At 42.9% G+C, this 19,291-nt stretch overlaps 1 protein-coding gene across 1 annotated transcript; it reads left to right on the top strand.

The window, feature by feature from the left end:
• Positions 1–957: 957 nt before the first annotated feature.
• Positions 958–18,184, top strand: PRPF38A (pre-mRNA processing factor 38A). The gene is made up of 10 exons (XM_049774955.1): positions 958–1,207; positions 5,346–5,505; positions 6,848–6,969; positions 10,200–10,285; positions 12,901–13,011; positions 15,280–15,392; positions 16,138–16,164; positions 16,268–16,365; positions 16,806–16,854; positions 17,720–18,184. The coding sequence occupies exons 1-10, from the start codon at positions 1,078–1,080 to the stop codon at positions 17,760–17,762; spliced, it is 939 nt and encodes a 312-aa protein (XP_049630912.1). The 5' UTR covers positions 958–1,077; the 3' UTR covers positions 17,763–18,184.
• Positions 18,185–19,291: the final 1,107 nt, after the last annotated feature.

Here is a 19,291-nt window from a genome sequence, read left to right as displayed (position 1 = left end):
CACTAGATAGATATTAAATTACAGTCGCATAATATATTATTTATATAAATACATGACTTAATTAGGTAAACAATAAATACGCATAAAGGTTAATATATACAAACATAAATGAATATTTAAGTCCATACATAAGATCCGAGTCGGGGGGTGTCAGTGTACAGAAAACTTCCTCAGTTCCCGCCGCCCGGGGCTCCCCCTCTCCAGCCCGCGAGGACGCCACTCACCAGGCGCCGGGTTCCCCGGGGTGGAAGTGCAAGCCTGCCGCTTCCACGCCGCCGCTGCAGAGGCTCGAGGGGTGCTGCAGCAGCACCTGGAGTCGGTCAGACCCGCCAGGCGATCGCAGGCCACCGCCGGCGCCAACCCGAGTGCAAGGTGCTGGTGGCGCCGGGAAGGAGAAAACTCAGTAAAAATTTCGCGCCAAACGCCGTAGCTCCGCCCCCTGGCCGAGCGTCACACGCCCGGTTCGGATCACGTGACGCAACGCCGCCCCCCCTCCCGAGCGAGCGCCTGGAGTTCCCGGAAGTTCCGCACGTGCGCCATAGCTCCACCCCCCTGGACCTTCACGCCGCGTTCAGTCCCCTCGAAGACACGCCCAGTTTTGGATCACGTGATGCAATGACGCCCCGCCCCTCCCAGCGGGTGGAAGGAAGTTCCGTACGTGCACCATAGCCCCACCCTCTGGCCTCTCTACGCCGCCTTCACGCCCCCTCTAAGACAGACACGCCTACTTTGGAGCACGTGATGCACTAGTGCCCCGCCCCTCCGGGCCTCCGGAGTTCGCAGAAGGAAGTTCCGTAGCACCATAGCCACACCCCCTTGGCCCCTTATTCACGCCGCCTTCACGCCCCTCGAAGACACGCCCAGTTTTGATCACGTGGCTCAGAACGCCCCGCCCCCGGAGTTCGCGGAAGGAAGTTCCGTACGTGCACTATATCCGGTTCCAAGGCATCGGCCTCGGCTGGATGCTGAGCGCTCCTCCGCGTTTTTCATCCCTCGAGGGTTTTTTTTTTTTTTCCTCGCCCCGTCGCTGTGACATCGAAAAGGGCGCGACGGAAGTAGAACTGGAGGCTTTCTAAAATGGCGAACCGCACCGTGAAGGATGCTCACAGCATCCACGGCACGAACCCTCAGTATCTGGTGGAGAAGATCATTCGGACGCGGATCTATGAGTCCAAGTACTGGAAAGAAGAGTGCTTTGGGCTGACGGGTGAGTCGGGAGCGCGGGGACCCCCTCGGCGGCTTTGGGGCCCGATGTTTTGGGGTTTTTTTAGCTTGGCGCCATGGAGGAGCGTGCAGGGAGGGAACTCAGTGATGAATGATCGAAACTGCAGGAGGACACAGCGGGATGTGATTTTGTTCATTTGCGGTCTTTGAGTTCTTTTCATTCAAAACATGCGGTCCGCGTTTCATAACTGCTGATTTTAAAGTGCTAAAATGTTTTTTAAAAAAGTCTTGACGGAATGTCTATCTCTGGAAGGAAAGTTATTGATCTTTGTCACTTTTCCTTTTAATAACCCAAAGTTTAGGTTATTTATAGTTCTTCACCGTCGGGTCCTAATAGTTTTAAAGTTCTTCCCAGAATTTTCCCAGATAGTCGCAATCTTTTTTTTTTTTTTTGGGTCACACCTGGCAGTGCTCAGGGGTTATTCCTGGCTCCAGGCTCAGAAATTGCTCCTGGCAGGCACAGGGGACCATATGGGGCGCCGGGATTCGAACCGATGACCTCCTACATGAAAGGCAAACGCCTTACCTCCATGCTATCTCTCCGGCCCCAATAGTCGCAATCTTTGTTCGGTTTTATTTTACTACTTGCTACTCAGTTACCCTTAATCAAGGTCATATTCTCCTTAAATTTGCGAAAAGTTTAATATGGTTAACAGCTTGTATTAACAAAAGTCGTGATCAATAGTGATTTGGTAAAGGTGTGCCCTGGCCAGTATGTACCCCCCATGGAGAGAACTTGATCTCTCCCAGGCCTGATAAGCACCACAGCCTGACGTCTTAGCACTGATCTGCCAGTCCAGTTGCAGAGTATGACCCGGAGTATGGACCTCTTAGGCCAGAGTGTCTCTTGTGGTTCCCTCTCCAAAAGTAAAGGCACCGAATAATCAATCGGTGGGAGTGGTGGACGTTTCATTGCTACCACTGCTTCCTGTTATTAGTGCTGTCCACCTGCGTGCCTTCTGCAGTTTTTCCGAATTGCCATTAAATTTTGGAATTATATAAAGTTTCTCATTTCTTAGTTTTCTTTGGAATGAGTTCTTTTTTTTTTTTTTTTGGTTTTTGGTTTTTGGTTTTTGGGTCACACCCGGCGGTGCTCAGGGGTTACTCCTGGCTGTCTGCTCAGAAATAGCTCCTGGCAGGCACGGGGGACCATATGGGACACCGGGATTCGAACCAACCACCTTTGGTCCTGGATCGGCTGCTTGCCGCTGTGCTATCTCTCCGGGCCCTGGAATGAGTTCTTGTACCACTGACACACTCTATATATTAATATTTTTAAATTTACCTCTCAGGCTTAGATCTTAATTCTTAAGATCTTAAATCTTAAATTCTAAGACATGTCAGTTTGTTATGTCCAAAAGTAAATTCCTGGCTTATCACATCCTTTTCCAGTGTGCCTTTTGCTCAGTTCCTAGCTAGCGTTTTTTTTGTTTTTTTTGTTTTTTTGCGATGCCTTGCATAATCATATTTCCATATCTCTTTCTCTACCTATGATCCCTTGTGAAACAATTTTTGTGTTTCAACTACATGTTAACCTTTCCTTCAGTGATTTTTGCTTTACTGGACTGTCAACTTCTTAAGAGATACAATTGTACTTTTTTTAAACTATTTAATTATTTTCGGTATTGGGCCACACCCAGCGGCACTCAGGGATTACTCCTGGCTCTGTGCTCAGAAATCGCTCCTGGCAGGCTCGGAGGACTATATGGGTTACCCGGAATCTAACCTGGGTCCATCCCGAGTCAGCCACATGCAAGGCAATTGCCCTACCACTGTGCTATCACCCTGGCTCCATATATTCCTCTTTTGTACTTCATGTTTGTTTGGTTTTGGGACACATTCAGCGGTGCTCAGGGCTTAATTCTGGCTCTGAGCTCAGGGTTCACTTCTGGAGAGCTCAGGAAATCATGGGTGCCAAGGATTGAACCTGGATCAGCTGTGTGCAAGGCAAGCTTCTTGCCTATTGTACTCTCTCTGGCCCTTCCATTTGTTTTGTTTGTTTGTTTGTTTGTTTTTGATTTTTGGGCCACACCCGGTAATGCTCAGGGGCTACTCCTGGCTATGTGCTCAGAAGTTGCTCCTGGCTTGGGGGACCATATGGGACACCGGGGGATCGAACCGCGGTCCGTCCAAGGCTAGCGCAGGCAAGGCAGGCACCTTCCCTTTAGCGCCACCGCCCGGCCCCTCCATTTGTTTTTGAGCCACACCCAGCAGTGCTCGGGGAATAACTTCTGGCTCTGCACTCAAAAATTACTACTGGCAGTCCTCAGGACCCTGATTGTAAGCCATGTTTCGAGCCCAGATGGGTCACATGCAAGGCAAGAGCCCTACCCACTGTTTTTTGTTTTGTTTTAGGGACACATCCTGGAGATGCTTAGAATTTACTCCTGTCTCTGCACTCAGGAGCTTTTCCTGACAGAGCTTGGAGTACCTTATGGGATGCCTGGGATTTGGCCTGGGTCTGCTGGGTACAAGGCAAGCATCCTATCTCTAATACTATCACTTTGGTTTCTCACTCCAGCCTCTAAAACTCTGATTTATAAAATGATTTCCCATTAGTGCTAATTTTCATTTATTACTTGCTTTGTTTAGTAGTAATATTGTCATGATAAAATATCCGTTAAATTATCTACCTTTATTATTCAATGTTGAGGTGATAGGAACAAAGACAGGTGAAATGACTTCACCTGATTCACATAGCTAGTCTTTGATCTTTAGTAACTCTGGAGGCCAGAGAAATAATACAGAGTTTTAGGAGCTTGCCTTGCACAGGTTCAATTCCCCTGCGCTACATATGTCCAGAACATTACCAGACATGACCCCAGAGCACAGCAAGATATTTAAGCACGTTAGGTGTGGCCCATAAAAACCAAACCAAACAAAAGACAGTGGAAGGCTATTTTTTCCATTCTTTGGATAAGTAAACTATCTGAGTTTTGAAACTGTTTGTGATCATTTTAATCTCTCTCTTTCTTTTTTTTTTTTTTTTTTTTTTTTTGTTTTTGGGCCACACCTGGTGACGCTCAGGGGTTACTCCTGGCTATGCGCTCAGAAGTCGCTTCTGACTTGGGGGACCATATGGGAAGCTGGGGGATCGAACCGCGGTCTGTCCAAGGCTAGCACAGGCAAGGCAGACACCTTACCTCTAGCGCCACTGCCCAGCCCCCCCCTTTTTTTTTTTGGTTTTTGGGTCACACCTGGAAGCACTCAGGGGTTACTCTTGTCTCTATGCTCAGAAATCACTCCTGGCAGGCTCCGGGGACCATATGGGATGTCGGGATTCAAACCCCCTTCTGCATGCAAGACAAATGCATTTCCTCCATGCTATCTCTCTGTCCCAAACATTTTAATTTCTCATCTGGTGACTTTTTCCTCTATGATGATAGTGACAAGAATTGACTTGAAGTTAGATTGCTCAAATGTAAAGCTAAACCATATTCCTTTCTGGTTGTAGCCGAATGGCAACACTTAATCTTTTTTGGGGGGGGAAAGGTGGGGGGTATTTTTGAGCCACACCCAGCGATGCTCAGGGGTTACTCCTGGTTTTGTGTTCAGAAATTGATCCTAGTTGCTCTGGGGACCATATGGGATGCCAGGAATAGAACTCGGGTCCTTCCCGGGTCACCACATGCAAGACAAAAGCCCTTGTGCTCTTTCCCCACCTACTTGATCTTTCTTAATCCTTTTTTCTTTTTTCTTTCCCTAAAAGCAGGAACAATGCTAGCAATTAACTCCTAGTTTATTAGAGTAAATGAGATGAAATCACATGCTCAGAAGAGAAATTTAGTTTCTCAGAATATATTGCCTATTAATTTTATTATGATACATGTTATTCTTTTCTTTTTGGGGGGGGGTGTCACACCTGGCTCTATGCGCAGAAATTGCTTCTCTCCTGGCAGGCTCGGGGGACCATATGGGATGCCGGGATTTGAACCACCATCCTTCTGCATGCAAGGCAAATGCCCTACCTTCATGCTATCTTTGGCTCCGATACATGTTATTCTAAATTAAGCCGTTGAAAAGTATTCAGGAACACCAAACCTTGAAATTTCTACTTCAAACCAGGATAATCATAGACCTAATCTAATTAAGATGTCACTGTCTTTGTTTTTATTTTTCAGCTGAACTTGTAGTTGATAAAGCCATGGAGTTAAGGTTTGTGGGTGGTGTGTATGGTGGCAACATAAAACCAACTCCTTTTCTGTGCTTGACCTTGAAGATGCTGCAAATCCAACCCGAGAAGGATATCATTGTAGAGTTTATAAAAAATGAAGATTTCAAGTAAGTAACGTATCCACTAGACACTGTTAAAGCTAGTTTATCTACGCGTTTGTCTTGTACTTGAAAAAAGTTTATTTCTCCCCTCTGCCTTCCCACTATTGTCATTGTTATGCTCAATAGTCACACTCATGCTTGACTGTGACGCTTGCACATTTGGTTCCGGTGCTTACTGGGGGTTGCCTTTGCACATTTGACTTCAGTGGTCATCATCTTAGTTGAAGAACAGGAATTATGCTTGTGATGCTCATCTGGGTTCAACTTCTTGGCTATTGTGCTGTCATCATTTTAGCTGCAGTGCTCACAAGGAGCTAGGCCCCCATTTGTGGTGTTTATACACACCTTGCTGCTGGATAGCTCAAAATTGCGTGAAGTGGAGATTGCAGAGAGCAGAACTGCCAGAATCATACTTGGCAAGTATAAAAAACAAGGGGTTTGAACCTGAAAGGAATATGGGATGCCGGATTGTGAACCACCGACTTTCTGCATGCAAGGCAAATGCCTTACCTCCATGCTATCTCTCCAGCCCCAACTTTTTTTTAATATAAATATACATATATTTTGTTTTGGGGCCACACCCGGCGGTGCTCGGGTTACTCCTGGCTGTCTGCTCAGAAATAGCTCCTGGGCAGGCACAGGGGACCATATGGGACACCGGGATTTGAACAAACCACCTTAGGTCCTGGATTGGCTGCTTGCAAGGCAAGCACCGCTGTGCTATCTCTCCGGGCCCATAAATATATTTTTTATTTAAGTAACATGATTATAGTTGGGTTACAGTCACAAACAGAACACCCCCCTTCACCAGTGTAGCATTCCCTCCTCCCAATGGCCCCCCTTCCATCACCTGCCTGTATTCGAGACAGGCATTCTACTACAGTTATTTGTTTTTAAGTTCAGTAAATTTTTTTTTTCCTTAAAGGATAAGTGTTAAAAAATAGTAAAGGTGTGACAGTGGCAATTGCCATTGTTTGCATAGGCCCAGAAAAATATGGGGAAAACAGAAAAAAAAATTCTTGGCCTTATTACAAGAAGGCCTCACCCCTGAAGTTTATTGGCATAAGACCGACTCTGGGCTCCAGGCTTATCAGTCTGTCTAACCCGAGTCATTCTCCATGGTCCCGGTGAAACTTTTTCACACTTTAGCTGTTGTTGGTATCAGGTTTCTATATTTAAAGATTCTAGATTCTATGCATTTCTTTCTTCGAAGTCAGGCTGATGTGGAACATCCTTTAGTTTCAGTACACCATTAGATGCGGAGCGATCTGCCCTGCAAGCAGGCTATTGCTGAGTCGTCACCCAGGAACTTTTTAGAATGGCTCATTGTTTCACTGTTATCTCTCAGGTATGTCCGCATGCTGGGCGCACTTTACATGAGACTGACAGGCACTGCCATTGATTGCTACAAGTATCTAGAGCCTCTATACAATGACTACAGAAAAATCAAGAGCCAGAACCGTAATGGAGGTAAGTGTGGTGCCAGCCAAGTGTCTAGCCCTCATTTTCTTTTTTTTTTTTTTTTTTTTTTTGGTTTTTTGGGCCACACCCGGTAATGCTCAGGGGTTACTCCTGGCTATGCGCTCAGAAGTTGCTCCTGGCTTGGGGGACCATATGGGACACCGGGGGATCGAACCGCAGTCCGTCCTAGGCTAGCGCAGGCAAGGCAGGCGCTCCTTACCTTTAGCGCCACCGCCCGGCCCCTAGCCCTCATTTTCTGAGCCATTTTTTACCTTCACATTGTCATATTTTATGATTGCTCTCTTTGATCTGTATTGTCACTGTCTTCTAGGTCTTCCATCTTGCTCTTGGAGGGAATCCACTTCACTACTAGTTTTCTGTTGGCTTTACTCAGTCTGCTCCTGTCCACCAACCTTTCCAATGGCATCCTGGCATTGCATAATATAATCCTGCCATATAAGCTCTGTCCCTTATGATCTAGCAATAGATCCAGGGAAATGCTCAGAGGGCTGGACTACATGCTTTGCATGCAGACCTGTCACCAGTACCATTTGGTCCTTTGAGCACCTCTGGGTGAGGCCCAAAAGAACAAAAAGAGAAGAACTCTAGTTTCAGAATGAGATTCTCTGTAAAAATCTTCCCAACCTTCCCTGATAAAATTAGTTTTCTATATGTTAGATCTACAGTTTAATATTGCCCTTTCCTGGAATTCTTAAGTCTTCTGAATAGTTTAATGAATGTATTCAACTTAATGGATGAATCTTGCTGAAAAGTACTGAGAAACAAGTCTGGCAGCTTCTTACTTTTTACAAAAAGTCACTGAGGGGGCCAGTGCGATAATGCAGCAGTAAGGCCTTTGCCTTGCACGCGGTTGACCCAGGACTGACCTGGGTTCTGTCCCAGGAGTCCCATATGGTCCCCAAAGCAAGATTTCTGAGCACATAGTGAGGAGTAATCCCTGAGTGTCACTGGGTGTGGCCCAAAAACAGCAACAACAACAAAAAGTTTCTGGGGCCGATGCTAGTACAAGCAGGTAGGTCATTTGCCTTGCACACAGCAGACCCAGGTTTGCTTCCTCGCATCTCACATGGTCCCCCAAGCCTGCCAGGAGTGCAGAGCCAAGAGTAACAACACTTGAGCGTGGCCAGGTGTGATTAAAAAACAAAACAAAGCAAACAAAAAACCCAAAGTCATTTTGTGATAAAGTGGGATTCCAGTAATGCAGTTAGGCATTTCTCATTCAGTAGAATAGGAAAAGATTACAAACATTTGCCTTTTGATATAGGGCCGGAGAGATAGCATAGCGGTAGGGCATTTGCCTTGCACACGGCTGAACTGGGATGGATCCAGGTTCGATTCCCGCATCCTATATGGTCCCCTGAGCCTGCCAGGGCGATTTCTGAGCACAGATCCAGGAATAACCCCTGAGTGCTGCTGGGTGTGGGCCAATAAACAGAAAAATAAGAATTTGATATAATACTTGGAAATTTTTATTAGTTATTCATTGAATAAATGTATGTTAGATGCCAGTAGATACTTATGCCAGGTATTTTACAGTATACTGGAAATAAAATGATGAACGCAGAAATACTCATGATCTTTGTGGAAGTGTTTGCTTATAGTGATAGCACAGTGGTTAGAGTGTTTTCCTTGCATGCATGTTCCTCCAAGCACCAAGAGTATTCCTGAGAATAGAGCCAGCAGTAATCCCTGAGTATTGTCAGTGTGGCCCAAAATAAACAAAAAGAAATCAGCCAGTTCTGTTCAACTAAGATAGGATTTTCACTCTGTTGACAATTGGGTCAGATAATTATTGTGTCAGTACAAATCATCTGAATGAGAATTATTGATCTAAGGTAATGTTTATTATAGAAATTGTGAAAAACTACTATTCCATTTGCCATAATAGATTCATGATCTGATTCAGTAGTGGGCCTTTATGAAAAAAAATACTTGAATTATATGATCTACTCAGGAACATCACTCCAGTAAAACTCAGTACTGCTTCATTCCTTTCTTTGGGCCACAATCAGCAGTGCTCAGGGCTGACTCCTGGGGCTCTGTGCTCAAGGATCACTCCTGATGAGATTCAGGGACCATATGCAATGCTAAGACTTGAACAATATTATGCACATACGAGGTAAGCATACAGGCATGTCTCCAGCCCCATCATGATTATTTTCTGTTTGCTGTTTTGTTTGGTCCTAAAAGGAAGAACTTCTCTTTTTCCAGGCCCCTAGAAGAGGTTGATACATTGATGACCTCAGTATATAAGGGGCTAGATAGTAGTACATCTGGTACTATCTCTGTATGCCGATGTATGCTGATTAAGATTTGATCCCTAACACCCCAGATTGTCCTCCAAGTCCTGCTAAGAATGTCCCTGAGTGCAGAACCATGAGGAAAACTGAGTATGATTGGGTGTGGATCAAAAGCAAAAATAATCAAGTAGGAAATAAAAGTGAATAAATGAACATAGGTGATGAGAAGGTTCAGAAAAGAAGGGCTATGGTTTGAGCTCACGTTTGACAAATAACACACTGCTACAGCTTTAGTGAGTCTATGGAGAAAGTTAAACTTCAGAGACAGCAGATTTTCTTTGCTGACTATTCTATAAGGTATTTTATATCTTGAATTTGAGTTTTGGGTCTCACCCGGTGGTACTTAGAGGTTACTCCTGGCTCTGAGCTCAGAAATCGCCCCTGGCAGGCTCGGAGTATTGTCAGGACCATATGGGATGCCAAGAATCCTACCACTGTGCTATCTCTCTGACCCCCCTATCTAGAATCTTTTATATATATTATTGGAGGGGGGGTTGGGCCACACCCGTGACATTCCAGTTACTCCTGGCTATGTGCTCAGAAATCTCTCCTGGCTCAGGGGACCATATGGGATACCAGGGATTGAACCCATGTCCATCCTGGGCAACCACGTGCAAGGCAAATACCCTACCCTCTATCACTTCAGCCCCTAGAATCTTTTTTTTTGGGGGGGTGGCCCACGTCCAGTGATGCTCAGGGGTTACTCCTGGCTGTGTGCTCAGAAATCGCTCCTGGCTTTGGGGGCCAGATGGGATGCTGGAGGATCGAACCATGGTCTATTCTCAGTCAGCCATGTACAAAGCAAACGTCTACCACTGCACCATCACTCTGGACCCAACCCCTAGAATCTTATACTTCTTTTACTCTTTGACTTTCACTTTTTTTCTGTATACCTTGATTTTATGATTTTTCTTTCAGAGTTTGAATTGATGCATGTAGATGAGTTTATTGACGAACTGCTGCACAGCGAGAGAGTTTGTGATATCATTCTGCCCCGTCTACAGGTAAAGTATCTCTTACTTCTTTTTGCATGGACAGGCAAGTTTTAAAAAAAAACACTAGATAATAAAACACTTGTGTTGAGAGCTAGGGAAATAGCTTAAATGGTAGAATACATTCCTTTCATGTGTGAAGCCCCAAGTGTGATCCTGGTCTTTTATTCCCGTACCCCAGCACTGTGAGGTATAACCACAATATATAAAACAAAAACCAAATATTTGAGCTCTTTCAGAATAGCTTAGGTAAGGCTGAATTTGATCCTTGGCTCTAATGTGTAAATTCCTCAGGACCAGGGACAAGTGTTTCACTGATCTTTGAACTACTCTGGCACCTTGGGGACTATAAGAAAGAATAAGAAGCAATAGCCTCATCTGTTCCGATATCAGCTCCCAGTTTTTCTACATTACATATTAGTTTTCAGAGTGAAGTAAACACTATATATAAGTATAAAGTAAACAAGGGCTTTTATTCCTTTAGATGGTTTTATTAAAGTATGATTGACATTTAATAAACTCCATTTAAATATTTGGTAGATTTTGACAAACATCCTTGAAGCTGTCTTCACAATAGTGAAGTATTCACAAATAGTGAACACCACCATTAACCCAAAAAGCTTTCTTTTTGTTTACTTCCCTCCCTCCCAGTTCATTCATAAACCACTAGAATATTGCTGTGATAGGATAGTTTATTCTGTAATATAGTCTATGCTATTTTTTCATTCAGAGTTATTTTGAAATTTATCTCTTTGCATGTATCAAACAATTTATTTTATTGCTGAGACCATAATTTGATTTACCTAGGCTAGAGATATTATAATACTGGAACAGATATTATAGTACAGGCAGGGAATTTGCTATGTATACACCTAACTGGGTTCAGCCACATATGGTCCCAAGCCCCGACAGGAGAGCAAAAAACAGGAATAAATCTTGAGTACTCCTAGGCGTAATCCCCCAAAATATAAAAACTAAAAAAATTTGTCCGTCATCAATTTATTTTGATTTGAGGGTGCATAGGGTGTTCAGTTTATTCCTGGCTCTAAACTCAGTGCCTCCCCTGCTGTGCTCTGGCCTCTTCAAAACCCTTTATCCTTCTGATCTTGTGATGAGAAACTTTTAAACTTTGATATAAAAGATTGCTGAGGGGGCTGAAGAGATAGCATGGAGGTAAAGCATTGGCCTTGCATACAGAAGGTCAGTAGGTTCGAATCCTGGCATCCCATATTGGGCCCCTGAGCCTGCCAGGAGCAATTTCTGAGTATAGAGCCAGGAGTAACCCCTGAGCGCTGCAGGTTGTGACACAAAAAACAATAAATAAATAAATAAATAAAATAAATAAATAAATAAATGAGTGCTGAATTGTATGCTTTATGATTTTGGTGGTTGTTTTATGGGGCTCTTGTAGAGTGTATGTTTGGATTGCATCCAGCTGTATTCAGGACTAACTCCTGGCTCAGTGCTCAGGAATCACTCTTTGTGATGCTGAGGGGATCATTTGGCATGCCAGAGATCAAATCTAGATCAGATATATGCAAGACCAAGTGTCTTACTCTTTACTTATTCCTATTGCTAATTATAAGTTTAAAATGGTTCAATGATGCCAGAGAATACTTAATGGACTCAGCACATGCTTTGCACGCAGGATGCCTTGATTCAGTTCTAGCACTATATTGTTTCCCAGACACTACAGGAGTGACCCCTGAGCACAGTCAGCAGTAGTCCTTTTTTTTTTTTTTTTTTTTGGTTTTTAGGCCACACCCGTGGCACTTGGGTTATTCCTGTCTCTGCACTCAGAAATTGCTCCAGGCAGGATCAGGGACCATATGGGATGCTGGGAATTGAACCTGAGTCCATCCCCGGTCAACCGTGTGCAAGGCAAACGTCCTACCACTGTGCTATCAATCTAGCCCGAGATTTATGTTTTCTTTTTTTTTTTTTTTTTTTTTTTTGGTTTTTGGGCCACACCCGGCGTTGCTCAGGAGTTACTCCTAGCTGTCTGCTCAGAAATAGCTCCTGGCAGGCACGGGGAACCATATGGGACACCAGGATTCAAACCAACCACCTTTGGTCCTGGATCGGCTGCTTGCAAGGCAAACACCACTGTGCTATCTCTCCGGGCCCAAGATTTATGTTTTCTTAAGTGATACTTAAGTCTACTTTTTGCTCTGATTTGAATCTTTAAGCAACTTGTAGGTCAACAGTCTGGCTCCTGATGTGTCTTGCTGGTGGCAAGGAATTTATTTCACTGGGGAAAAGTTCTAATGCTAAACATTAGGGATTCTGAATGTAGCCCTAGATCCAAAGGTGTAATGGTCCCACGACTGGAGAACACTTTTCCAAGGGATAACTTCACTAAGTAGCATCTTTTCTTATTCTCCTACTGTCCATTGATTTATTTTTTTTAATGAGGAATGAGCAAAGTTGCATACATATGTTTCTAATTATTCTAACATTTTTATGTCTTTGGCACAAGAACATTTTCTTGGAAATTTCTATCTAGGTGTCTGAATGAAATTTTCTCAGCATTTCTCTTGTTTTACCTATCATTCTTAAATGTTGGAGCTTCAGGATGCAGAGGAATTGAATTAGCAAGGTCTCCTAACACTCAATGTTCTCTGCAGAAACGTTACGTTCTTGAAGAAGCTGAGCAGTTGGAGCCTCGGGTTAGTGCTCTTGAAGAAGATATGGATGACGTGGAGTCCAGTGAAGAGGAGGAGGAAGAAGATGAGAAGGTCAGACATCTGGGAACTTAAGGGTTGAAATGATTTTTGTTTTCAAACTTGAACTCATAGACCATTAGAACTATAGTTTTCTCTACAGTAAAATTATAGAAATGATAAAATGTGGAAATGCTTCCACTAAGTTAGCTCTTAAAAATTCTGGGATTGGGCCCGGAGAGATAGCACAGCGGCATTTGCTTTGCAAGGAGCTGATCCAGGACCTGACGACCCAATCCTCCACCCAACACCCCAAAGTAGGGGATGGAGGGACTAGGCATCACCCTATTTCCTACCTTACACACTGTGTGGGAAGTGAGGAAAAACTCATGATTTTATTTTACTACCATGAAGGAGCAGTTGCCATCTGCATAATGGGGGAAATCAGTGGTTTCAGACCTCTGTGATGAGGCAAAGAAATGCATTCCGTAGGCCCAGAGAGATAGCACAGTGGCGTTTGCCTTGCAAGCAGCCGATCCAGGACCAAAGGTGGTTGGTTCGAATCCCGGTGTCCCATGTGGTCCCCCGTGCCTGCCAGGAGCTATTTCTGAGCAGACAGCCAGGAGTAACCCTTGAGCATCGCCGGGTGTGGCTCAAAAAAAAAATAATTCTGGGATTAAAATTAGAAGCAACATGTACAGAAAGAGACTGGAAAATAAAATATTGGTTTAAGCATAAAGTGCAAACTAAAGTAGAGCTCTCAGCCAGTAGATTACTTTTTTGGTTTTTGCGTCACACCCACCTGTGCTCAGGGGTTACCCTGGCAGGCTCAGGGGACCATCTGGGAATGGCAAGATTTGAACCACCGTCCTTCTGTGTGCAAGGCAAATGCCCTACACCTCCATGCTATCTCTTGACTCCTAGATTACCTTTTAAGGTGAATTGTGCAAAAATGTGTACTCACTGAGTATGTGAGGTGCTCTTGTGTGAGCATTATTTACACATTATTTTAATGGAAAATTTAAGTCATTAAATTAATGAAATTAAAATTTTAATTTTTACCAAAGTAAAAAGAATATGCCTCCATTTACCCATATACATCATTACTCCATTTACATAATCTATTATTAATAATAGTCTACCTCAAAATTGCTTTTCTCTACATATTTCATTCCATCGTTCTCCTGTGAGTCATTTTGAAGCAGATCACCCATCATATGTTCAATCCATATTTTAGAAAATATAGAATAACCATAATATCTTTGCTCTTCAAAAATTAACTGTGTTGGGGCCGGAGCAGTGGCACAAACAGTAAGGCATCTGCCTTGCTCATGCTAGCTTAGGATGGGCCGTAGTTCGATTCCCTCATATGATCCCCCAAGCCAGGAGTGATTTCTGAGTGCATAGCCAGGAGTAACTCCTGAGCGTCACCGGGTGTGGCCCAAAAACAAAACAAAATCAATAATGCTACCTTGGTATCAAATATTTAGTGTTTAGAATTTTACTCCTATACTCTTATATTTTAAAATAGTCAAGAGGTCCATTCTGTATACACTCAGTACTTTTTGGTCTCAACTATTTTTGTTTTTTGCTTTGTGGCCACACCTGGCAGTACTTAAAAGTTACTCCTGGCTCTGCACTAAGGAATCACTCCTGGAAGGATTTGGAGGACCACATCAGCTGCCAGGATCAAACCGTACTCACTGTAGCCCTTCAACTATCTTGTAGCTTTGCCAGTTCCCTCCATTCCTTTTTTTTCCCCTCTTGCAACTTTTTAAAAGATGTTTGGTCATGGCTATTTTACAGTCTCTTTTTCTGGTTATGTCTAAATAGTTCAAGTGTTCTTGCCACCTTTTGAGCAAAGCAATACTACATCGGCGGTAGCAGTATGTACTTACTCTGAGATGAGCAAAATCTGGTTGTCACTTCAAAGCCAAAATGGGAATTTTATTCACATTGGAAGTCCAACTTTTAATGCCCACCATTCCAGAATAATGACATTAACACTTGAGCTTATAGGAATCAGTTTATACTTCGTTTTAGTTTGGTTTGGGGGCTGTTCCCACTGTGTTATTGGCTATGCACTCAATTACTCCTGGCAGGTCTCAGGGTTACATATGCACTGCTGGGTATTGAACCTGGGATGGCCATATGTAAAGCAAAACACCCTACCTACTAAACTATTTGTCTCTCTGTTTGTTTAATTTAATAGTGTTTTTGTTAGCTATCTCTATATTCAGAGCACCACTTTAGTTATGAGTTAGCAGAACTGGAACAGAATAGAGAGGCTGTGAGCAGTGTTCCTAGGTAGCTCTATTAAGCCTACACTTGTCTTGTTACTAGTTGGAGAGAGTGCCATCACCCGATCACCGCCGGAGAAGCTACCGAGACTTAGACAAGCCCCGGCGCTCTCCCACGCTGCGCTATAGAAGAAGCAGAAGTAGATCACCTAGAAGGTAAGGACCTAATCAGAAGCCTTTTCTCACTGTTGCTCAGGGATTACTCCTATTAGGGAAAGTCAGGGGACCATAATGTGGTTCCAGAGATTACACTCATGTTGGCCACTTGTAGAAAAAGCCCTTAGTCACTATATTCTCTCTCTAGTCCCTCTCTGAAGAAATCAGAGATAATACAGCCTAAGGCTCATTGCCATACCTGGCAGGTGTGAGGCCTTGGCTTCAGAAAATTCTAAGTACTGGAGCCTAGAAGTTTAGATTTCAGGAAAGAAAATGCCAGTCACTGAAGAATATTTGCTTTTACAATGAATATATAAGCTGCTATGAAATAACCCACAAACCTTAGAACCATGGACAATAGCTATTTAATTAGTTTATAAGTTTTTATTTAAGCTGGTCCTCAAGCAGCAATTTTATGAATATTATATTTACCTATTTTGTTGATTTTGTTGTCAGACGAAAGATTTGCCTCAGGGATGACTAAGAGCAAACCAACCCAATTGTGCAAGTTGTTTTTTTGGACAATCCTCGCAGCGTTCAGGTGTTACTCCTGCAGACATGATTCCTGGCAGGCTTGTGCAAAGCAAATGCTTTACCTGTTGTGCTATCACTGGGGCCCTCAATGTACAAGTAGTTTTCTAAAAATCACATTAGCCAGTTATAGGTAAGAAGGAAGAATTAGGGTGACACCGTAAAATATCACAGTTCCTGCTGATTCTTTTTTTTTTTTTTTTCTTCCATATAGACGGAGTCGATCTCCTAAGAGGAGGAGGTAAGCCTGCAATGGTTGTGATAAAAATAGGAAGGAGGGCGAGAATTTTGTACTGCCAATCCATCATTAGGCAGATATGGGAGTTTGATTAATCTATCTACAGTCCCTCCCCTCGACGAGAAAGACATCGGAGCAAGAGTCCCAGACGTCATCGGAGCAGATCTCGAGATAGACGTCACAGATCTCGCTCCAAGTCCCCAGGTATAGTATGTGGGCCTTTTGGTTATTGTCTGTCTTAACATATTTGCTAATAAAGCAGTTAGCTTAAGTGGAGAACCTGGCAATAATATTGCCTAGAAGAAAAGGAAATGGTCTTATAATTTGAAATTAAGACTTAACATCTTGTCACTCAAGTAAAGTTTGTGCTTGAAGGATGATGACTCTCAATTTTTACATATATAGGAAAGAGCTAATGGAGTAAAAGTATATAGTGAATGTGATTATTTGTGAAATAAATCATGAATGCTTACTGAATTTCAGTCCTCCAGTCCCCCAGTATCATAGATATACCTCAAAGAGGTGCAATAGGAGGATTCCTTGTTCCAGGCAAAAAATTAAGCCTAGTTTAAAAGGCAGGTGAAAATGACAATAGAGGGGTTGCATATAAAATCTTACTCATCCAATGGCCTCTGTTTCCCCAGGTCATCATCGTAGTCACAGACATAGAAGCCACTCAAAGTCTCCAGAAAGGTATGAATTAACCCCTATTTAAGAATCTTGAGGGGCCGGGCGGTGGCGCTGGAGGTAAGGTGCCTGCCTTGCCTGCTGCGCTAGCCTAGGACAGACCGCGGTTCGATCCCCCGGCGTCCCATATGGTCCCCCAAGAAGCCAGGAGCGACTTCTGAGCGCATAGCCAGGAGTAGCCCCTGAGCGTCACAGGGTGTGGCCCAAAAACCAAAAAAAAAAAAAAAAGAATCTTGCATGATTCAAAAATTTACATCCCACTCACAAGATAGCAAAATTTGTTTAATGAAGTTATTTAGGACTCCTTTATATAGGACAGCACAGGTTTATTGCCCTGAAAATTCCTTTTAAGATGATTACTTTGGTTGGTGCTAATGGTAAAGGTTTGAACTATGGCCTCAGGAGACATGTTATTAAGTACTAGTTAACAGTTGAAGACTTTGGACAAGTCATTTTGGTTAATTTTGTAAGAAACTTTACTGTTTATACATTTTGGTGTGGTAGACAGCATGATATTGTGTTCGTCTGAGACCTAAAAACACCAAATACATTTACTAAGTAATAAGTACAATTGCCCATCAGTTTTGGCATACAATACTTAAAAATGTATGTTTGTTTTGACATACATTTAAAAAATTTTCAACAATTGTTGGCTGGAGTGATTGCACAGCAGATAAGGCGTTTGCCTTGCACGCAGCTGACCCAAGTTCAATCCCAGGCAATCCATATGGTCCCCCGAGCCTGCCAGAAATAATTTCTGAGTACAAAGCCAGGAATAACTCGAGCACCACCAAGTGTAGCCCAAAAACAAGACAAAACTAAAAGTTTCAAAAATTGTTAAATTTAATAATTGTATCTGTTGCCATTTCAGATCGAAGAAAAGCCACAAGAAGAGTCGAAGAGGAAATGAATAATGGATTTGTTTTGGTTTTAGTCCAAATGACTTCTTATGAAATTGAAGGCATCTGTCTATGTGGAAGAATTAATAAGAACTATTCCTTAGGCAGCTACATTTTAAACCAAGTTTCTCACTTGTTTTCTTTTAAGTGACAGAGGTGCTGAGGTTATTATTTTGTGGATATCTGGTTATTTGTTTTTGGACCACACCCAGCAGTGCTCAAGGCTTATTCCTAGCTCTGCACTCAGGGATCACTCCTGGCCGAGTTTGGGGACCATCTGCAGTGCCAGGGATCAAACTCAGGTTAGCTGCATGCAAAGCAAGAGCCTGCTCACTGTACTATCCCACTAGTCCCTGGTGCTGAGGTTTTTAACCTTTTTTTTTTTTTTGCCCTTATTTGTGGAAGAGTTGCTTTTGACATCAACTTTGACTTGACTCATCTGATAGGATAGAAAGGATTTTCAGTGTGTAGTTAGACTGACCTGGAAGAGATGTAGCCATCAGGTGATTCTTCCATTACTAAATATGATTTGCCCATGTCCTACTTTTCTACAGTTAGTTTTTGCTTTGTTCTGAGAAAAGAGATTTGTGTTAATGTTGTACTTCTGCTGTTAAATTTAGTTCCTACTTTTTTTTTTCAGTAGTACTTAACTGGAAATAAACCTAAAACTTGGTTAACTAGCTTTGTGGAAGATACTGAGGGCCAGGCACTGTCTTTAGCATAAGATCAACCCAATCTGATTACCAGCTGAGACTCAATCTGGTTTCTTGAGTACCACCAGTGATCATGATTCCTGAGCAGAGCCAGGATTAATGCCTTAGCACCACAGGCTATGACCCCCCCCCCAAAAAAAAACAAACATTTAAAATAGAAGGCTTCCTCTGGAGGATCTTGTTCAAGAAATAGTAAAATTTTACTCCTTTTATATAGGATTCTTATACGGTATTCTTTTTACCTCCGAGTCTTGATTTCCAGAGTTCATACTTTTCCTAAAGTAGTGACACTTAGTCATTAACAATAGAGCAACAATACTGAAAAGGTTTGGAAAAAAAGTAAAACAAGCCATGATCTTGGCATGACTTACTACATAAAAGTGCTGTTTGAAGAGCAAATTATAGCAGTAAGAAGGGTGGGGCAGGTAGTGAGAATTTTGGTGAGAATGAAAATGTGTGAAAGGTAAGATTCAAGGGCTGGGAATAACAATAATAATGCTCAATGATAGAACATTTGCCTTCCATGTAAGGTCCTGGATTCAATCTTCAGAAAAAGAAGATAGGTGTTTTTTTTTGTTGTTTTTTTTTTAGGTGTTCTTGTTTTTTTTAACTTTTCTCCCTGAACTGCTTAGTAATCTGGTCTGAGATTACAGAGCATTATAAGTGAAAAGTATCCAATGGGTACAGATGATCAAGGAACAGGAATCTTTGTAACCATTTACCTAACTTTCCTCTTAAAAAGGAAAAAGTGAGGGGACAGAGCAATGGCATAGCAGTAGGGTGTTTGCCTTGCACGTGGCTGACCTAGGACAGCGTCCTATATGGTCCCCC

Source organism: Suncus etruscus, chromosome 6 (genome assembly GCF_024139225.1).
Source record: "Suncus etruscus isolate mSunEtr1 chromosome 6, mSunEtr1.pri.cur, whole genome shotgun sequence".
In the NCBI taxonomy this organism is placed as follows: Eukaryota; Metazoa; Chordata; class Mammalia; order Eulipotyphla; family Soricidae; genus Suncus; species Suncus etruscus.
Note: the sequence above shows the minus strand (reverse complement) of the source record. Positions and strands in the feature narration are given on the sequence as shown.

Coding starts and splice junctions, on each gene's coding strand:
- PRPF38A (XM_049774955.1), top strand. CDS start 1,078: ATGGCGAACCGCACCGTGAAGGATGCTCACAGCATCCACGGCACGAAC. Junction 1,208..5,345: donor AGAGTGCTTTGGGCTGACGG/GTGAGTCGGGAG, acceptor TTTATTTTTCAG/CTGAACTTGTAGTTGATAAA. Junction 16,855..17,719: donor CACTCAAAGTCTCCAGAAAG/GTATGAATTAAC, acceptor TTGCCATTTCAG/ATCGAAGAAAAGCCACAAGA.